The sequence below is a fragment of the Cricetulus griseus genome, chromosome 3, assembly GCF_003668045.3.
Source record: "Cricetulus griseus strain 17A/GY chromosome 3, alternate assembly CriGri-PICRH-1.0, whole genome shotgun sequence".
NCBI classification, from domain to species: Eukaryota; Metazoa; Chordata; class Mammalia; order Rodentia; family Cricetidae; genus Cricetulus; species Cricetulus griseus.
The window spans coordinates 93,286,448-93,308,987 of NC_048596.1; the positions used below are offsets into that span (position 1 = coordinate 93,286,448).

Sequence of the window (22,540 nt, forward strand, 5' to 3'; positions counted from 1 at the left end):
AAAATAATTTAATTGGAAAATAGAAATGACTTGTAAAAGAAAAGTGATTTTAGATCTGAGTGAATATTATCTTATGAAATGCATCATGAAGATGAGACTCAAATGCATTTACAAATGTAGTTTTGGGTCCATAATTCTCTATCAAAATGCACATTTTATTCTCCTTGTTTTGTGATAAATATTTCAAATAGAAAATTTCTGACTTTGAGGGAATTTGAGTATAAGGGACATCTATTAAAGATACCTAGAAGGTAGGTTGTGTTGGCAACAACCGCCTTCCTAGAACTCTCTTCAAAGCCCCACTGACCTCCTTATTCCTTAGGCTGTAGATTAGAGGATTCAGAGCAGGTGTCACGATTGTATACAAAAAAGAGAGGATATTTTCTTGCTTGGAACTGTGGTAGGAACTAGGTAGTATGTACATGACTGTGAGAGGTCCGTAGTACATCCCAACTACAGTCAGATGGGAAGAGCAGGTGACAAGGGCTTTCTTCCTGCCCTCATTTGAGGGCATATTGAGCACAGTGAACAGAATTAGTGAGTAGGAGGCCAGAATGGCAGCAAGAGGAGGAATTAGCAAGGTCACACCCATCAAATAAACTGAGAGTTCATATTTGGAGGTGTCTGCACAGGCCAACTTCAGCAAGGGAGGGATCTCACAGAAAAGGTGTTTAATCTCCCGGGATTTGCAGAAGGGATACTGCATGGTGTAGATGGTATATCCTAGGGCACTCAGGGAAGCTGGAATCCAGGATATGGCTACCATAAGCCAGCAAATGCTTGGCCTCATGAAGATCATGTAGTTCAATGGATGACAAATGGCCACATACCTGTCATAGGCCATGAAGGCCAGAAGGAGGTCCTCAGCACTACCTAGTGCCAGTTCTAGAAACATCTGAAGTGCACAGCCCCCAAAAGTAATGCTGTTGTCTCTCAGTAGAAAATCCATGACAACTTTGGGACTGATAACTGATGTGAGGAGAAGGTCCATGAGAGAGAGCTGCCCAAGCAAGAGGTACATGGGAACATGGAGGTACACATCCATTGTGATGACTAGGATCAGTAGTCCATTGCTGATCAGTGCCAACATGTACAGGGCAGCAATTGTAGCACAGAGCAGTTCAGGAGAGCTACTGCCATCCAGAATCCCCACCAAGATGAAGCCACTTCCTAAGGTGTAGTTCCTGGGGTCCATTATATGTGGTCTCTTTGGTTGTCTAGAAATAGTTGACTCAGTTTAGTTTTGCTATTATCAACCCAGTTTCATAAATCATGGGCCTCTGAAAATATGCAGTGCAACTACCATAAGATAATATTTTCTCATTACTAAATATGGGAAAAACCAAGCTATGCTTATTTGGCTTCCAAATTTATATTTCTTAATTGTATCTTGATAAAGTTTTGTCTATGAGCAGAGCAGGTAGGCAGTAATGACAAAGATTATGTGATCCCTTGGTGAAATACTGACTGGGACATTAAACTTGAAAAAATGTCTTTCCTACAAAAGTTAAATCACATTTCATGTTAGGGTTAAATAAATATTCTGACCTATATATCCCTTAGCATTTCATTTAGCCAACGGATTAAATATTCTAATTAGTTTTTCATAGATATATTTAAATATGTATTTCCCTACTGGTTCAGAAATGTGGTTTCAATAAATTACTTTCACCAATTTCCCTACATTTCTTGGTTCTATTTATATGTTTTGAAATGGGTTATTTCTACGAGTCCAAGACCCACCTCTTTTGATGGTGCTCTTGCCTGGACCTCCTGAATGTTGAGATTTCAAGCATGCATTAAACTTTGAAACTCTTTTTCCACATTTCATAAGCCAATATGTATGCAGTAAATTTCATTAAAGGGTGACAAATTGTTTATCTTAGTTATTTCTGTTGCTTAATCTCATACTTCTCTATGACTTGAGCGGACTATTAAGCGTCAGAAATTAGGTTATAGTGCTGAGAAAATGATGCTTGTAGAATTAAACCTTTAGTATTAATACAAACATATTTGTTTGTTTTGCCAGATTATTATTCAGCAAGTTGATGGGAAGGTACAGAATTGCAACACATGAATCCTTTCACAGAAAAGTGAGTCTGCTTGTTTTGAAGAAATGATGAAAAGTAACTAAAGAGTAGATAGATTTTGATGTAGTCAGTCCCAATAATCCCAAACCAATATGGGTTTTTTTTTTTTTACTTTGATGCTTACTTTCCCTCCTGTAAGTATAAAGCCCCTGCAGTAGATAGAAGGGGTGCAGGGATATGAAAGAAAGCCTATCCATGGTTAGGTACATGGTTCCCAAACCCATGGAGAAGCTCACAAGAACAGGGGTCTAAGATTCACAGGCGTCACTGCTGTGTATCATATCAGAGAAGATGAAGCCAACTCCAACTGTAGAGTGAAAGATGTGAAAGTAAATCATTCTTCCATAAATCACATAGCCACATCATGGTGTGTGTGTGTGTGTGTGTGTGTATGTGTGTGTGTGTGTGTGTGTGTGTGTGTGTGTTGACATCTCATTGGTTTCCATTGGCCTCACTAGAGTGCATTAGTACCTTAAGAGGTGAGTGGTATGAGAATGTAGAATGAGTATCGGTTCATATGGTCCTTTTAGAGCATTCATGAGCTTTCTAATATTTATCATCAAAAGCTATAGCTTCTACAGGCTCTGGAGATAGATACTGAGATTACTATTAAGAAGAAGGTGACAAGATCTAGACTCTAACACAGACTTTAATCCTTCATAACTGATTCCTTCTTAACATTAAAAAAAATCTAAATAGGGAGATTGAAAGGGCAACAGAAGCTAAAGAACTAGGGAATCCAGCATGGTAATTTTAATTAAAAGATAGATAAATTCATTACCTTTGATGGTAAAAAGCCTAGGTACTTGACCAACTGTAGATTCCTTTGAAGAATGAGGATATTCCAACATAAACAGGAAGTAAAGATGTGGTTTAAACTCAGCAGCACTTAACTGATTTGCTCTGCTAAGTTAGCAAAATTTGCCAACAGTCCAACCATGTCAGGTATCAAGGTTGTTTTTGTTTAACCTCTAGTCTAGTCTATGGGTGTAAACTGGAGCTGGCAGTGAGGAGAACCAAGTAAACAGTCTTTGGGTAGCATCATATGGATGAAGATGACTTGCCTGATAAGAATTGGTGGAAATTGCTCCCATTCTAAAACTTTTGGGGAGACAGTACTTCCAGTTTAATGTCAGGTTTCAGACATTATTGGATCTGGCAACACAGGTTTCTTTATTCCTACTGCTAGGTTCTAAGAGCTGTGGTGAATGAAGGAAATAGATATTTGAAGAAATATTCCAAGAGTCCTGTTATGTATCACCTCCATGCTCCCGAGGCCAAGAGTAAGACAGGATTGTGTCAAGGGGCTTTGTCTTTAGATTCCAGGACCGACTTTTTTCTTTCTCCTCTGCATAGCTTCATAGGGACTTAATTCCCAGCTGAAATGGCCTCTCCTGGAAATGTTGATATGGGGAATGGTAAATTAATGAATCCTCTTGGGTGAGTTTCTCATCTACTTTCCCTGAACTTTTCTGTCACTTAATGAACTCTACAGCTCCAGGTTACTTGTTCCTATGAATGTAGGATCTACTTCCCTTTGCATCCAAATTGCTGGGATTATCAGTGCACAAATAGCCAACTTTTTTAGATTTCTATCTAATTCTAATGGAAATATTGACAACCCATTTAAAAACATCTAACTCTACCTACCTTCAGAAGTTTGTTTTTTAAATAATTTATTTATTCTTTTAAATTTCATTTTACATTCCAACCACAGTTCTCTCTCCTACCCATTGTCCCTCCTCCCCCCAGCCCACCCCCAGTCTGCTCCTCCTCATGGGTAAGGGCTTTCATGAGGAGTCAACAAAGTATGACACAATAGGTTGTGGCAGGGCCAAGGCCCTCTTTCAGTGCATTAGGCTGAGCATGGCACCCCACCATAGAGACTTCAAACAAAAAGTAATCAAAAGAGATGATGAAGGATATTTCATATTCATCACAGGAAAAATCTATCAAGAAGAAGTCTCAATCCTGAACATATATACCCAAAATACAAGGGCACCCACATTTGAAAAAGAAACATTACTAAAGCTTAAATTGAACATCAAACCCCACTCAATAATAGTGGGAGACTTCTGTCTGCCAGACAGAAAATTAGCAGAGAAATAAAGGATCTAACAGATGTTAGGACTCAAATGGGTTTAATAGACATTTAAACATTCTATCCAAACACAAAAGAATATACCTTCTTCTCAGCACCACATGAAACCTTCTCTAAAATTGACCACATATTCAGCTACAAAACAAATCTCAAAGACAAAAAAAATTTGAATAACCCTGGTATCTTATCAGATCACCATGGCTTAAAGTTAGAATTCAACAACAACACAAATTCTAGAAAGCCTACAAACTCATGGAAACTGAATAATGCCCCCAACTGAATCACCCCAGGTCAAGGAAGAAATAAAGACAGAAATTAACAATTTCCTAGGATTCAATAAATATGAATGTACAACATACCAAAATTTATAGGACACCATGAAAGCAGGTTAAGAGGAAAGTTCATAGCACTAAATGCCTACATAAAGAAGTTGGAGAAATCCCCCACTAGTGAATTAACAGCACACCTGAAAGCTCTAGAGGAAAAAAGGAAGCAAACTCACCCAGGAGTAGACACCAGGAAATAATCAAATTGAGGACTGAAATCAATAAAATAGAAACAAAGTGAACAATAGAAAGACTAAATGAAACAAAAAGATGGTTCTTTGAGAAAAATCAACAAGATAGAAAAGCCCTTATCCAAACTAACCAAAAGGCAGAGAGAGAATATCCAAATTTACAAAATCAGAAATTAAAAGGTGGCCATAACAATAGACACTGAGGAAATCCAGAGACTCATCAGATCATACTTCAAAAGACTGTACTCCAAAAAAGTGGAATTTTTTTTTAAAAAAAAATGCATAGTTTTCTGGATAGGTTCCACATACCCAAATTAAATCAGGACCAGATAACTAATTTAAATATTACTATTAAAACCCTTAAGGAAATAGAAGCAGCCATTAAAAGTCTTTCAACCAAAAAATGCCCTGGACCAATACAGAATTCTGCCAGAAATTCAAAAAAGAGTTAATGCCAATACTCTTCAAATTGTTCCAAATAATGGAAACAGAAGGCACATTACCAAACTCCCTTTATGAGGATATAGTAATCCTGATACCAAAACCACACAAAGATGCAGCAAAGAAAAAGAATCACAGACCAATCTCCCTTATGAATATTGATGCAAAAATACTCAATAAAATACTGGCAAACTGAATCTAAGAACACATCAAAAAATCATCCAACATGACTAAGTAGGCTTAATCCCAGAGATGGAGGGATTGTTCAACATATGGAAATCTGTCAATGTAATCCACCATATAAACAAACTGAAAAAAAAAAAAAACACATGATCACCTTATTAGATCCTGAAAAAGCCTTCAACAAAATCCAACACCTCTTCAGGATATAAGTCTTGGGGAGATCAGGGACACAAGGAACACATCTAAACATAATAAAAGCAATATACAGCAAGTCAAGAGCCAGCGTCAAATTAAACAGAGAGAAACTCAAAGCAATTCTACTAAAATCAAGAATAGAAAGTATGTTTTATTTTAGGCTTAGAGTGCTCAGTTGCCCAGCTTTCGTGAATTGTCTTCTTTTGCTAGACTATTTCCAGTTCTACACAGGTGCTCTGTATGGAGTCTGCACTTGTGAAATCTTTTACTCATTTACTTTAGTAACCCAGAACAGCTTCTCTATTGGTTCATGTCTTGGTGCTACTAATGAATGTTGAAGACAAGTAGCTCAAATTTCCAGGTATTAAAGAGGAAATGCAACAGTGTTGGAATTATAGAAAGTCAGTGTTAATTAAAATATTTTAAATGTTCTTAGGCCTAAAAGATAAGCTGTTATCATACAAATACACTTAGATAACAATGAGCTGTGATAGCACAATAGCACAAAGAATGGGTGTGTTTTAAAATGACAAATGCACAGCTAGACACTTGGTGCAAAGTGGAACTGTCACCAATGAAAGAGGACAAATTAAAAGCAAAGAGTTTCTATTGTCCTCTGTGATCTTTCTTCCTTGTCATGCTTCATAGTCTTCACTTATCCTGCCATGTATGTCATCTAGATCCCACTTCCTTGAATCATCAGTTAGGTTCTTCTCCACTCCATCATACAGACCCCTTAGCTCCTCCAGGATCTCTCTTTGAGGCCACACTTCTGGCCATACCAAAAGGTCACCAACTATAAAAAGAAGAAAAAATAAGCTATAATATCTGAAACACAAAATAAGACTAAGAATACAAACAGGGAAAAAGAGATAGGGATCAACATACACCTTTAAATAAAAGCTTTAAATATTAGTGGTCTCAACTCACTAATCAAAAGACAGAGTTTAGTTGAGTGGATCAAGAAACAAAATCTATCTTTTTTGTTGCCTAAAGGAAATTCACCTCTTTAAGTATAGAAACCATCTTAATGTGAAAATTAGAAGTATATTTCAAGCAAATACAGCCTATAATGATACTTAATAAGCCCTTTGAAAAACCAGGAAAAAAATGAGGACAGACTAAATTCTAAATTAGTCAGGAAGAACTAAAAACAAGGGTAGAGATGGATTATATAAAAACAAACAAAATAATTAAAAAGAATCAATGAAACAAAATTTGTTTCTTTTAAAGGGTAAACAAGATAGGCAGTCTCTTAGCCAAGCTAACCAAAAGAAAAAGATATAATATCAAAATTAACAAAATTAGGAATGAAAAGGGAGACATAAATTATGGATACCAATGAAATTCAGAAAATCATAAGGACATACTTTTTTTTTTCTTTTGGTTTTCCAAGACAGGGTTTCCCTGTGGCTTTGGAGGCTGTCCTGGAACTAGCTCTTGTAGACCAGGCTGGTCTCGAACTCACAGTGATCCGCCTTCCTCTGCCTCCCGAGTGCTGGGATTAAAGGCGTGTGCCACCACTGCCCGGCCAGGACATACTTTTTAAAAGCTTACATAAAAAGAATTAAAATGTAATTGCTCTACAATAGGGCAACAAATCCACTACCATTCACCAGAGGCAAACTAAGAAAAAGCCCAATCCCAGAAGTGAGTTACTTATCTTGGAATTGATGGCCAATGAGGTCCTATACACACATACCCACATTACAGACCAAAGCCAGTTCTTGTTAACTGTCCAGATTTTGGAGTTCAGAAATTTGCAATAAGACTACATTGCCAAAGAAACCAAATGCTTGAGTCATAGAATATGGCAAAATAAAACTGGTATTGACCTGGACGCTTCTTCCCCACTGTCTGTTATTTATTTTGCCAGAAGATGCTATGAAAGCTACTGGAAGAGAAAAATAATTATCAGTTTTACAAAAGAATGAGTCCTGTAGGCTACAACAATGACTGGTCAGGCATCATAGGAGTAAGCAATGACTTTTGTTGTTGTTGGTTTTAAATCCTATTCCACAAGGGAAACACATAATGATACAATTATCAGGCTAATAACCTATGGTAAAATAAACTCATGGGCCACAGGGTAGAATATAACATTATTTTGCTGCTAAATGGCACAGGACTTAATTGTCTTTTAATGACTTATCATTGTACCCATAGATTAAAGCATCTCTCATCCATCATCTCAGAAACTTTATCTGCAGTTGATGGAGAGTAACAGAGATAACATGAACTGGCTATGATGCAAATAATAAGAGTCTCACCCAAGGCCCAAGGATCACGGGGGGGGGGGGGGCGCTAAAAGAGTGAAAGAGCCAGAGTCAGTAACTACAAGAAAATATTATCTTCTGAAAAAAGGAGGAGAACTGGACACAGAATGGTTCAGAAAACATTATCAAATCCTGTGCAAGTGCAAGCTGGACCAAATCTCAACATTGAGAAGAGCATATCATCACATCCACTATTACAAAGCTATGACAATTGTTAGCTGCTGGGAGGAGAGAAAGTTTTCTCTAACACTATAATCCCTCGTAATGTGACCACTCTCCAGTGGATAACCATATACCTAAAAATATTGGGAAGCACAAATTGGTATTGAAGGACTATTTTTTAACAAGGAAGGAAAATTGGATGGGTAAGAAATAAGTGGTAGATCTAGACAGAGTTGGGAGAGGAGATGAAGTTGACCAACACACATATAAATCTATCAAAGATTTATTAAAACATCTATTGCTCTTCCTTCTCTATGTGGGAGGACTCACCTTCCCTGAGGAGTGGATGAGGGATGGGATGAGGAACTGGGATTGGTATGTAAAATAAGATTCTTTTAAATTTAAATAAAAATTAATTTAAAAAGTCTATTACACTAAATTGGGAAACAGAAATGAAATTAATTAATTTCTAGACATATATAACCTACCAAAATTAAAGCAAGATAAGTAAATTATTGAAATGTCCATAATCTATAATGAGACTGAAGAAGTAATGAAATGTCTGCCAATCACAAACCCTGAATTAAATGGATTGTCTGCAGAATTCTATACCAATTTCAAAGAGTTAACAGCAATATAACTCAATTTATTCCATTTAACACAATAGGAAATAAGGCTTCCAAATGCCTTTTATGCAACAAGTATTATTCTGAAATGAAACTAGAAAAAGATACTTCAACAACAACAAAAGAAAATTTCTAACAGATGTCTCTGATGAACATAGATGGAATATATTCTCACTATAATACTGGTTTAAGTAATTCAAGACTACATCAAAAATATTATCCATCAAGACCAAAAGTTTTCTTCCTTTCAGGAAGGAAGGGATGGTTCAAAATTCATGAATCAATGCATGACTATCTCAAAAATTCAGAAAAGGACCTTGACAAAATCCATCATCACAAATAACAAAAGCCGTGGGAAGTTTAGGGAAGAAATATATACACAACATAATAAATGCCACAGATGGCAAGGCTAGAGACAATATAAAACTATATGGAAGAAAACTCAGAGCATTTCTACCAAGAACAGGAACAAGACAAGAATGTCCATTCTCCACTCTCAATTCCTATTCTATATAGTGATTGAAATGTTAGCTATAGCAATAAGTAAATAAAAGAGATAGAAATAGTAGTGAATACTGAAAGAATCCCCATATGCAGATATTATCATCTTATACATGGGCAACCCAAAAGACAACTCCAAAATTCTCTAAGAGCTGATAAATATTTTCAGCAATTATGACAGGATATACAATTAGCACTTGGAAACATCCTTACTATATATAAATGATGTAAAAGAAATTGGGGGAATAATTCCATCCATAATAGCCACAGAATTAAAATATATAGAGATAATTTTAACAAAGAAATGATAGGTCTCTACAATGAAATTTTTGAGACAATGAAGAAAGAAATTGTGGAAGACAACAGAAAATTGAAAGACTTTCCACACTCCTGGATTGGAAGATTAATCATGCAAAAATGCCATCCTACCAAAAGCAATCTACATATTCTGTGCAATCTGAATCCAAAGTTCAGGGCCATATGTCACAGACATAGATGAAAAAACTGTCAAAATTTACATGGTAGTGCAAAGAACCAAGGATAGCTAAAACAATCTTGAGAAAAAGACATAATGTGGCAGGTATCATCCTTTTAGGATTATTCTACAGAGCAATAGATAAGAACAGCATAGTGCTGCTGTAAAAACAGACATGTAGATCAGTGAAATAATGCTGATGACCCTTAAAGGAATCCTTGCAACTATAGCTATTTTATTTTTGACAAAGTGCCCAAAATACAATTTTGGGAAAAAGACAGAATTTTTAACAAATGGTGCTGGGAAACTGGTCTCAATTTGATGAAAATGAAACTGGATCCTTGTTCTTTATCCTGCATAAAACTCAATTCCAAACAGATCAGTGACCTTCACGTAAGACTTGATACTGTTAAACTTGTACAAGAAAAAAATAAGATGTATGCTTTGACTTAAATTACAGCTAAGGACTTCCCAGAAAGAACTTCGATATTTCAATGGGAGTAAGACCAACAAGGAATAAATGGTTCTCAGGAAATTTAATAGCTCTCAAAAGGATAGGAAATTTTATCCAAGTAAAAATGAACTCCATTAAAAATGGAGACAATCTTTTCACCTATGCAGCTTACAGAGAACTAGTGTCTATAGTATATAAAGAGCTTAAAAACTAAACAAGAAAACAACCTAATTAAAACTGTCATCTACATTTTTGGAGAAAGGGTTCTTTAATCTGAATGTTTTTCTTTTTCGTTCTGCATAAAACTATATCCAACCATCCTGTTATAGTATATTTTTCTATTGTGAGCCTTGCCATCTCTCCAGCCCTAGCTGAATTTCTATAAATAAAATAAAGTCAGTATTTTTTCCATTTTTATTTAATTTTTGCAAAATTATAATTTCACATGTCAATCCCTTCTCCCTCTCCCCCTTCTCCCCAATACCCCGTCAATCCCCTTCCCCTTTCCCCTCTGCTCCTCATGGAGGGGAGGCCCCTCTATGTGGGCTCCCCAAAGTCCACCACATCATCCTGGCCCCGGCCTAGGCCCTCCCCGATGTGTCCAAGCCTAGAGAGCATCCTTTCCCATGGGATGGGCTCTCAAAGTCCCTTCTTACACCAGAGAAAAATACTGATCCACTACCAGAGACCCCATAGGGTGCCGAGGCCTCCTCATTGACATCCATTTTCAAGGGTCTGGATCAGTCCCATGATGGCCTCCCTGATGGCAGTTTGGGGTCCATGTGCTCCTCCTTGTTGAGGTCAGCTGTTTCTGTGGGATTCACTAGCCTGGTCCTGACCCCTTTGATCTTCATTTCTCCCTCTCTGCAAATGGGTTCAGTGTATAGCTGTGGGTATCTGCCTCTGCTTACATCAGCCACTGGATGAGGGCTCTAGGATGGCATATAAAGTAGTCATCAGTCTCATTATAGGGGAAGGGCATTTAGGTTATCCTCTTCATAATTGCCTAGATTGTCAGTTGGTGTCATCCTTCTAGATCTCTGGAAATCTCCCTAGTGCCAGATCTCTCCTCAGACCTATAATGGCTCCCTCTGTTATGATATCTCTCATCCTGCTCTCCTCTATTCTTCCCCCAACTGAACCTTTCTGCTCCTCTATTTCCTCCTCTCCCCTCCTCTTCTCCTCCTCACATTCTGCCAGCTCCCTCTTCCCTACCCTCATGCTCTCAATTAGCTTAGGAGATCCTGGCCCTTCCCATTCTCTGGGGACCATGCATTTTTTCTCTTAGAGTCCTTCTTGATTCCTAGCCTAGTTCCTTTGGTGAAGAGGATTGTAGGCTGGCAATCCTTTGTTCTATGTCTAAAATTCATATATGAGTGAGTACATACCATGTTTGTGTTTTTGTGACTGGGTTACCTTACTCAGGATGGTTTCTTCTAGTTCCATCCATTTGCCTGTGAATTTCAAGATTTTGTTGCTTTTTTCTGCTGAGCAGTACTCCATTGTGTAAATGTACCACCTTTTCTCTATCCGTTCTTCAGTTGAATGGCATCTAGGTTGCTTCCAGGTTCTGGCTATTACAAACAATGCTGCTATGAACATGGTTGAACATATGTCCTTGATGTATGAACGTGCATTATTTGGGTGTATGCCCAAAAGAGGAATGGCTAGATCTTGAGGTAGACTGATTCCCATTTTTCTGAGCAACCACCATACTGATTTCCAGAGTGGTCTTATAAGTTTGCACTCCCACCAGCAATGGAAAAATGTTCCTTTTTCCCTTTTTCTCCACATCCTCTCCAGCTTAGATTGTCATTGGTATTTTTTATTTTAGCTATTCTGGCCAGTGTAAGATGGTATCTCAGAGTAGTTTTGAGTTGCATTTCTCTCATGGCTAAGGATTTTGAGCATTTTCTTAAATGTCTTTCAGCCATTTTAGATTCTTCTGTTGAGAATTCTCTATTTAGTTCTGCACCCCATTTCTTAATTTTATTGTTTGGTGTTTTGATGGCTAGCTTCTTGAGTTCATTATATATTTTGGAAGTCAGCCCTCTGTCAGATGTGGGGTTGGTGAAGATCTTTTCCCGTTCTGTGGGCTGTCGTTTTGTCTTACTGCTTGTGTCCTTTGCCTTACCGAAGCTTCTCAGTTTAAGGAGGTCCCATTTATTAATTGTCAATATCAATGTCTGTGCTACTGGTGTGATGTTCAGGAAGCAGTCTCCTGTACCAATACCTTAAGGGTATCTCCCACTTTCTCTTCTAGAAGATTCAGTGTGGCTGCATTTATGTTGAGATCTTTCATTCATTTGGACTTAAGTTTTATGCAAGGTGACAGATATGGATCTATCTGCAGTCCTCTGCATTTCAGAATCCAGTTGTGCCAGCAACATTTGTTGAAGATGCTATCTTTTTTCCATTGTATAGACTTAGAGTCTTTGTTGAAAATCAGGTGTTCATAGGTGTGTGGGTTAATATCAGGATTTTCAATTCGATTCCATTGGTCTATCTGTCTATTTCTGTGCCAATACCAAGCTCTTTTCAGGACTGTGGCTCTATAATAGAGCTTGAATTCAGGGATGGTGATGCCTCCAGAGGTTCCTTTATTGTACAGGGTTGTTTTGGCTATCCTAGTTTTTTTGTTTTTCCATATAAAGTTGAGTATTGTTCTTTCAAGGTCTGGGAAGAACTGTGTTTGGATTTTGATGGAGACTGCATTGAATCTATAGATTGCTTTTGGCAAGATTGCCATTCTTACTATGTTGATTCTACCTACCCAAGAGCATGGGAGATCTTTCCATTTTCTGGTGTCTAATTTCTTTCTTTAAAGACTCAAAGACCTGCTGTACAGGTCTTTCACTTTTTTGGTTAGCATTACCCCAAGATATTTCATGTTGTTTGTGGATAATGTGAAGGGTGAGGTTTCTCTGATTTCTTTCTCATTGTGTTTATCATCTGTATACAGTAGGGCTACTGATTTTTTTGAGTTAATTTTGTATCCTGTTACTTTACAGAAGGTTTTTATCAGCTGTAGGAGTTCCCTGGTAGAGTTTTTTGGGTCACTTATGTAGACTATCATATCATTGCAAATAGTGAAAGTTTGAGTTCTTCCTTTCCAATTTGTATCCACTTGATCTCCTTTTGTTGTCTTATTTCTCTAGCTAGGGCTTAAGGTACAATATTGAAGAGATATGGAGAGAGTGGATAACCTTGTCTTGTTCCTTATTTTAGAGGAATCACTTTAAGTTTCTCACCATTTAGTTTGATGTTGGCTGTTGGTTTGATGTATATTGATTTTATCATGTTTAGATATGTTCCTGTTATTCCTGTTCTCTCCAAGATCTTTATCATGAAGAGATGCTGTATTTTGTTGAAGACTTTTTCAGCATCTAGTGAGATGATCATGTGGTTTTTCTTTTTCAGTTTGTTTATATGGTGGATTACATTGATGGATTTTCATATGTTGAACCATTCTTGCGTTCAAGTAGGATGAAGCCTACTTGATCATGGTGGATGATTTTTCTGATATGTTCTTGGATTTGATTCGCCAATATTTTGTTGAGTATTTTTTCATTGATGTTCATGAGGGATATTGGTCTGTAGTTCTCTTTTTTTAGTTGTATGTTTGTGTGGCTTGTGTGTCAAAGTAATTATAGCCTTGTTAAATGAGTTTGGCAATGTCCCTCCTGCTACTATTGTGTGGAACAATTTGAGGAGTACTGGTATTAGCTCTTGTTTGAATTTCTGGTAGAATTCTGCATGAAGCCATTTGGCCCTGGCCCTTTTTTGGTTGTAAGGCTTTTGATGACTGCTTCTATTTCATTAGGGGTTATAAGTTGATTTAAACTGCTTATCTGTTCTTGGTTTAATTTTGGTAAGTGATATCTATCCAGAAAATTGTCCATTTCCTTTAGATTTTCGAATTTTGTGTAGTACAGGTTTTCAAAGTATGACATGATGATTCTCTGGATTTCCTCAGTGTCTGTTGTTATATCCCCCTTTCATTTCTGATTTTGTTAATTAGAATGCTCTCTCTCTGCCTTATGTTAGTTAGGATAGAGGTTTGTCTATCTTGTTGATCTTTTCAAAAAACCAACTCTTTGTTTCATTGATTCTTTGTAATGTTTTCCTAGTTTCTACTTTATTAATTTCAGCACTCAGTGTGATTATTTCCTGGCATCTACTCCTTGGTGAGTTTGCATCGTTTTGTTCTAAGCTTTCAGATTTTCTGTCAATTCTCTAGTGTGACCATTCTCCAGTTTTTTCATGTGGGCACTGAGTGCTATGAACTTTCCTCTTAGCACTGCTTTCAGAGTGTCCCATAAGTTTGGGTGTGTTGTGTCTACATTCTCATTAAATTCTAGGAAGTCTTTAATTTCTTTTTTTATTTCTTCCTTGACCCAGGAATGGTGCAATTGGGTGTTATTCAATTTCAATGAGTTTGTAGGTTTTCTGCAATTTGTGTTGCTGTTGAATTGTAATCTTAAAGTGTTGTGGTCTGATAAGATACAAGGGGTATTTAATTTTTTTGTATCTGTGGAGCTTTGCTATGTTGCTAATTATGTGATTAATTTTAGCAAAGGTTCCATGGCCCTGAGAAGAAAGTCTATTCTTTTGTGTTTGGATGGAATGTTCTATAGATATCTGTTAATCCCAATTGGGTCATAACTTCTGTTAGATTCTTTGTTTCTTTGATATGTTTCTGTCTGGTGGTCCTGTCTAGTGGTAAAAGGGGGTGTTGAAGTCTCCTACTATAAGTGTGTGGTTTTATGTGTGGTTTGAGCTATAGTAATGTTTCTTTTACAAATGTGGGTGCCTTCATATTTGGGGCATAGATGTTTAGGATTGAGACTTCATCTTGATGAACTTTTCCTGTCATGAGTATGAAATGCCCTTCTTCATCTCTTTTGACTGATTTTGCTTAAAGTCTAATTTGTTAGATATTAGGATTGCTATGCCAGCTTGTTTCTTGGGTCCATTTGATTGGAAAATCTTTTTCCAACCCTTTACCCTGAGGTAATGCCTGTCTCTGAAGTTGATGTGTGTTTCTTGTATACAGCAGGAGGATGGATTCTGTCTTCATATTCATTCTGTTAACCTGTATCTTTTTATAGGCATGTTAAGACCATTGACATTGAGGGATATTAATATCCATTGATTGTTGGTTCTTGTTTGTTTTGGATTTATTGTTGGTGGTGTCATTGTGTGTGAATTTTGCCCTCCTGTTCCTTTTCCTGTTTGGTAAAGTTGAATTATTTATTACCTATGTTTTTGTGAGTGTATTTATCCTCGTTTGGTTAGGTTTCCCTCTAGAACTTTCTGTAGTACTGGATTTGTGGATATCTATTGTGTAAATCTGGTTCTGTCATGGAATATCTTGTTTTCTCCATCTATAGTGATTGAAAGCTTTGCTGGTTACAGTAGTTTGGGTTGGCATCCATGTTCCCTTAGTGTTTGTAGGACATCTATCCAGGACTTTCTGGTTTTCAAAGTTTCCATTGAGAAGTCAGGTGTGATTCTGATAGGTCTGCCTTTATATGTTACTTGACCTTTTGTCTTTGCTGCTCTTAATATTTTCTCTTTATTCTGTAAGTTGGTGTTTTGATTATTATGTGGCGAGGAGAGTTCTTTCTATGGTACAGTCCATTTAGTGTTCTGTAAGCTTCTTGTACTTTTATAGGCATATCCTTCTGTAGGTTGGGGAAGTTTTCTTCTATTATTCTGGTGAATATGTTTTCTGTACCTTTGAGCTGCATTTCTTCACCTTCTATATCTATTATTCTTAGTTTCGGCCTTTTCACGGTGTCTGGTATTTCCTAGATATTTTGTGTTAGGGATTTGTTGGATTCGAGATTTTCTTTGGTCAATGACTGTATATCCTCTAGAGAGACTTTAACAACTGAGATCAACTGAGATTCTCTCTTCTATCTCTTGTATTCTATTGGTTATACTCACTCCCTTAGATCCTAATCATTTATCCAGCCTTTGTATTTCCAGCATGCCCTCATTCTGTGTTTTCTTTATTGTTTTTATTTCAGCGCTCATGCTTTGAATTGCTTCCAGTGCTTCCTTCACTTGTTTTTTTTTTTTTTTAGATACTTTAATTGAATTACTTATTTCTTGATCTTTTTGTTTGGTTTTTCTTCTATTTAAGAGATTTTCTTGTTTCCTCTTTAAGGGTCTTGAACATCTTCATAAAGTAAGATTTTTAGGTCTGTCTCTTCTTCTTCTTCTTCTTCTTCTTCTTCTTCTTCTTCTTCTTCTTCTTCTTCTTCTTCTTCTTCTTCTTCTTCTTCTGTGTTGTGCTTTTCAGATCTTGCTGGTGTGGAGTCCCTAGATTCTGTTGGTGTCATATTGGTCTTTCTGTTGAGTGTGTTCTTATTCTACCTTCTTCCCATCTCTTCTTCTAGTGGGTGCAGGTGGGGTCTCTCTATCTCCTCTTGTCACCTGGTGGTATGTGTTTGCCAAGACGTCAATGTCTGCAGCTATGGATGGTCTTGCCTCTCCTGGTAGTCTCCTCACTCAGGAGAGGTAGGGGGCGGCAGAGGCAGAAGGAAGAGTGAGTTATTTTTAGACTCAGGGAGGTCCTTCCTGTCTGGCCAGTCCACTCTATGCAGCTGCAGGCCCAGAGAGATCCTGGGGTGATGGGGACCTTGGGCAGGAGTAGGGCTCAGGAGAGGTCAAGGCGACCAAGGGGGAAGGAACTAAAGTCAGTTTCTAAAAGTAAAAATAACAAATAAGAGTACAGAATTGAACAATTTTTTTAAAAAGGAAATATGAATTTCCAGTAAAAATACAAAAATTTCACTTCAATCTCTCTGAGCATCCATAAGCCTTGTTTTTCTGTTGTCCTGGACCCCTCTGGCTCCATAATCAATCATTTATCCTACATGGGTCTCTGCTAGGTCCTCTGCATATGTTTTGTGGTTGTTTAGCTTGGAGGTTTTGTGGGATTCCTCACAGTGGGAGTAGAGGTGTCTCAGACTCTTTTCCTGCTTTCAGAACCATTTTTCTTTCACTGGGCTGCCTCCTACTGGGCTGCCTCCTACTGTGTTTGATAGGAGGGTCTGTACCTAGTCTTATTGTATCCTGTTATTCCATGTTAGTTAACATCACTGGGAAGCATGATATTTTCTAAAGGGAAATGGAGGAGCAGTGGATCAGGGGGAGATGGGAGGTGGAAGGTTTTGGAGGAGTGGAGGGAGAGGAGGTTGTAGTCAGGGTGTAGTGTAAGACAGAATCATAAATTTAAAAGTATATAAATTTTTTAACATTTTATAATGTTAATTAATGTTAATATAAGATATAAAATGCATGAAAAAACTATAAAATATTAAAAATTTTCTTCCTCAGAGTGACATTCCACATGTTAGAGGCTGCTGTGGTGCAGAGACGCCCAGTGAAGCCACCATCACCATGTCTGGCCAGGAGACAAAACCTTTAACTGAGGACTTAGGTGACAGATGCAGGGAGAATACATAAACTCAAAGTTATTTGACAGGATAGAACTGAGATACATTTCAAAGTTAAAATGACAGCACAACTCAAGAAACTAAAATAAACACAGTGTCAAAACAGGGAGAACCAATGAATTCACTCAGATTTCTCTTTAAGGTCAGAGAATTGCTGATAATCATATTCAGAAAGAATTGACACTTAAAGAAGATGTGGTTGAAGTTTATTAGGAATGTATGGGGTCATTTAGCAATTTAGATAATTCTTTTTATTTTTTACTTTTCCGTCAACTTTTTTTTGTTTTAAAATATAGTTTTTTTTTTAATGTGGTATCCAAAATTAAAATTGAATACTGGCAATTCAGCTCTTTAGAAATCTTGTGTTCAGGATGATCCCAGCTAAGACTCCTACCAATAACAGATACAGATACATAGCCTGAACTGACTGTTTCCTGTACCAGACTGGTGCCTAACCCAATATCATCAGAGAGGCTTTGTCCAGCAACTGATGGAAACAGATGCAGACCAACAGCCAAACATTAAAGTTCAGTGACTCCTGTAGAAAATGGGGAGAAAGGATTATAGGAGGCAGAGGGGCCAAGGGCACCGCAAGAAAACTCACAGAATCAACTAACCTGGGCTCATGGGGGCTCATAGAGACTGAATCAACAACCAGGGAGCCTGCATGGGAATGACATAGGCACTCTGCACATATGTTACAGTTGTATAGCTAGGTCCTCTTGTGGGATTCCTAACAACAAGAACAGGGAATGTCTCTGACTCTTTTACTGACTTTTGGGACCCTACTCCTCATACTCGGTTACCTTGCCCCAGCCTTAATACATTGGGAGATACTTAGTCTTCCGGCAACTTGATATGCCATATTCTGTTGACACTTATGGGAAACATGCCCTTTCCTAAACAGAATTGGAGGAGGAGTGAATCAGAGTGGGGTGTGGGGTAGAAACTGAGAGGAGAGGAGGGAGAGAAAACTGCAGTTGGAGTATAAAATTAATTAATTAATTAATTAATTAAATTTATAAATTTTATCTTTTAAAAACTGAAAAAAAAGAAATCTTGTGTTCAATATTCATTCCCGGTTGTTTTTGTTTTGCTGTTTTTTTGGCCAATAGACCTCAGCTCCATTAATATTGCCCTTATTTTACAAATGTCACATATGTACACAGTGAGGCTGCTTTTTTCGGGACTATGCATTTTCAGGCTTATGATGATAGAAAGATTTACTTGTGTGAGCTTTTCTATGACCTTCCAATTGGCCCTGAAGTTCCAGCATGAATTTGCATCCTAGATTGTGATTTTCAGTGGGAGATAGGGGTTTTTCAGAGTATGGGAAGAGATGACTGGAACTGTGGGACATTTGGTTTGAGACATGCAAACTTTATTCAGTAGAAACTTCCTGGAACCAATGAGGCTGAACCTAGGAAGGACTCCTAGTAAAGGAGGATACAGAGCCTAAACTGGTCGTGTTCTGTAACCAGGCAAGTCTTTCAGTAGTTTGACTGGAACTCCAACACAGGCACAAAAACTTCAACTTACAACATGTTCATATTACTGGTTAAAAAAAAAGAAAGAAAGAAAAAGGAAAAGGAAAATCAAGGAAATGCTTCCTATTGACATTTTGCCATACTTCTAGATTAGTGCCTAATCCAACTGGCCATGAGAGAGGCTTCCTCCTGCTCCTAATTGGAGCAGATGCAGAGATCCACAGCTAAACATTAGGTGGAGCTCAGAGAACACCATAGGAGAGGGGGAGGAAGGATGTAGGAGTCAGAGAACAAGGCCCACAGAATCAGCAAAGCAGAGCCCATAAGGGCTCACCAAGACTGAAATAGCAATCATGGAGACGGCAAGATACTATCCTAGGTCTTCTGCATATACATTGTAGTTGGAGAGCTTGGAACTTGTAACACTGGGAGTAGGGTTGTCCCTGACTCCTTTCCCTGATGTTGAGACCTTTTTCTTCCTGTTTAGTTGTCTCACTCAGCCTTGATATGAGAGTATGTGTCTAGTTTTATTGCATCTTGTTATGTCATGTTCAGTTCATAGTTCTTTGAGAACTGTTCTTTTCTGAAGGGAAATTATGAGGAACAATGGATCTGGGGGAGATGGGAAGTGGGGAACTGGGAGGAGTGGAGGGAGAGGAGGCTATGATTACAGTACACTGTATGAGAGAAGAATAAATTTAAAAAATAAAAGTATAAAAGTAAAAAAAATAAACAAAAAAGTTTCTAAAATGCAGAAGTGTAGCAACAGATACTGGTCCTTTTGAATCTGTTTACTTTTTGCCTTGGGACATGGATTTTTAAGGGACATAGTCAGTACCAGCTTCAGTAATATAAACAATATTTGCAAAAAAATTTTTTTCCAAAGTAATCATAATAAGAAGTAGTAAAGCACAATTAGAAGAAAACATGACTATCTTACAATATATAGTTTTTTCCTAGCTTTCATTTTTTACTGTTTTTTTATAATTTTTTCTTGAAAATTTCATGCATTCATAGAAAGCATTTTTATAAAATCCATCTCCTGTTCTCTTCTCTCCAAACCACCCCCTACCCACTGCAATGCTTTTTCTTCACAATTCATCCACTCTTTTTGAATTCTCTGAGTATGTCTATTATTTTCTGTATGTGCATGGGTATAGAACAATCTATAAGGTATAGATAGCCTATCAGGGGCTCCATCCCTGAAAAAAAATTACTTTTTAAAAACTCCCATCATGGGGTTTATTTTGGTCCTATGCTGGTTCCCCAGCAGACTGGGGCCCATGAGCTCCTACTTGCTCAGGTCAGCTGTTTCTGTGGTTTTCCACAGCATGGTCTTGACCCTTTTGCTCATCATTCCTCCCTCTCTACAACTGGATTCCAGGAGTTGGGCTCAGTGCTTAGCTGTGAATCTCTGCTTCTGCTTCCATCACCTACTGGGTAAAGTCTCTATGAAGGCATTTAAGGTAGTTATTAACCTCATTTCAGGGGAAGGGCATTTAAGTTAGCCTCCCCACTATTGCTTAGGTTCTTAGTTGGGGTCATCCTTGTGGATTCCTGGAAATTTCTCTAGTGCCAGGTTTCTTGTTACACCATAATGGCTCCCCCTATTAAGGTATTCCTTTCCTTGCTCTCCTTCTCTGTTCTTCCCCCAACTCAATCTTCCTGATCCATCATGTTCTCCCCCTTCCCCTTATCCCCTCCTCTTTCTCCTACCTCCTTCCCTCCCCTGTGTTCCCAATTTACTCAGGAGATCTTGTCCCTTTCCCCTTCTTGGGGGTCTATGTATGTCTCTCTTAGGGCCCTCCTTGTTTCCTAGCTTCTCTGGGGTTGTGGATTGTAGGTTATCTTTTGCTCTATGTCTAATATCCACTTGTGAGTGAGTACATACCATATTTGTCTTTCTGCTTTCTGCATTCTGTCTTTGTAACCTCACTCAGGATGGTTTCTTCTAGTTACATCCATTTGCCTGTGGATTTCAGGATTTCATTGTTTTTTCCCCCACTGTGTAGTACTCCATTGTATAAATGTACTATATTTTCTCCATCCATTATTTGGTTGAGGGGCATCTAGGTTGCTTCTAGGTTCTGGGTATTACAAATAATGGTGGTTTGAACATAGCTGAACAGATGTCCTTGTGGTATGAATGTGTATTCTTTGGGTATATGCCTAAGAGTGGAATTGTTAGATCTTGAGGTAGACTGATTCCCATTTTTCTAAAAAATTGCTAAATTGATTTCCAACTTGGCTATACAAATTTGCATTCCCTGGGGGGGGGGTCTGAGCATTATGGGGCCTCTGGCAGGGGAACCAGTATTTATCCCTAGTGCATGAATGGGCTTTGGGAGACCATTCCCTATGGAGGGATACTCTCTCAGCCTGGATGTACAGGGGAACGCCTAAGTCCTGACCCAAATAATGTGTCAGACATTGATTATCTCCCATAGGAAGGCCTCACTCTCCCTGAGGAGTGGATGGGGGATGTGTGATGGGGGACATGGTGGGGTCGGTGGGAGGACAAGAACTAGAGAGAACTGGGATTGGTATGTAAAATAAGATTGCTTTTAATTTAAACAAAAACTAATAGAAAAAACAAAAAAGAACACAGCATCATAAAGACAGATATAGAAGTCTGTGTATTTATATTGCTTCCACTTCTAATTATGTACAAAACAACAAAAAATAAAATAAACAGCTACTGTATACTGAAAAGAAAATATACTCCCATCATATATTTTAATGTCGAGTGGTACACTGGAATAGAAATTATAACCAACATTATAATAACCATAGTATCTATGTCTTCAATCTTGGAGTTGTAAAAATATTAATAAGAAAAATGTAAGTTATACAAATTGAATGATATATTGTTGCCACATATACATTAAAAAACTTTAATGTGAAATAAATTGTAAAATGCTTAACAGTTTCATAAAAACCAGTTTTCATGTAATTCCAAAGTTATTCAGGTGATTTTAACCCTGAGTTATGTATAACTATTCATGAGATTTTTACTAAGGGAGAAGATTAGTCATATACATGAGAGATTACCATTGCTAATTACTATAAAAACATATAAAGACCTGCAATAAATAGCATTTTATGGCAGTGATTAAATAGCTAGTTACATTGCAAAACACCCATGTGCTATCATACACTATTACAATTTCCAGGGTGCTTTTTTCTTATAAAAGATAGATGTTAGAATTTAATCACATATTAAATTCTATTTAATATTGCCTCACTCAATATACTTACAATTTTTCTTCCTCTCCACAACGTTGTAAAATAGGTCTTTTGTCACCAGAAATTTATAGTTTCCAGGAGTTTTATTCAAAAATACTAAGTACAAGTTCCAAGTTAAACAAGAAAGTTAGCTGCATTGAATTTCAACCTGTGTTGAAACAGCTGACCAGAGGCTTTTCACCAGTACTCTGTATCACCACCATAGAACGCAAAGCACATCATTGTGTACCAACAGGTGAAAATACTTGCACACGAACATATCAACTTAGTAAAGATAATGCCAGCATCAAAAATGGAAGGAAAGTTGTTTAATTCAG

At 37.5% G+C, this 22,540-nt stretch overlaps 1 protein-coding gene and 1 pseudogene across 1 annotated transcript; one reads left to right on the top strand and one right to left on the bottom strand.

Moving 5' to 3' along the window:
• Positions 1-244: 244 nt before the first annotated feature.
• Positions 245-1,195, bottom strand: LOC100751973 (olfactory receptor 2AG1). Its single transcript, XM_027404999.1, has one exon. The coding sequence runs from the start codon at positions 1,193-1,195 to the stop codon at positions 245-247; it is 951 nt and encodes a 316-aa protein (XP_027260800.1).
• A 16,239-nt stretch (positions 1,196-17,434) lies between these two features.
• Positions 17,435-17,703, top strand: LOC118238460 (annotated as a pseudogene).
• Positions 17,704-22,540: the final 4,837 nt, after the last annotated feature.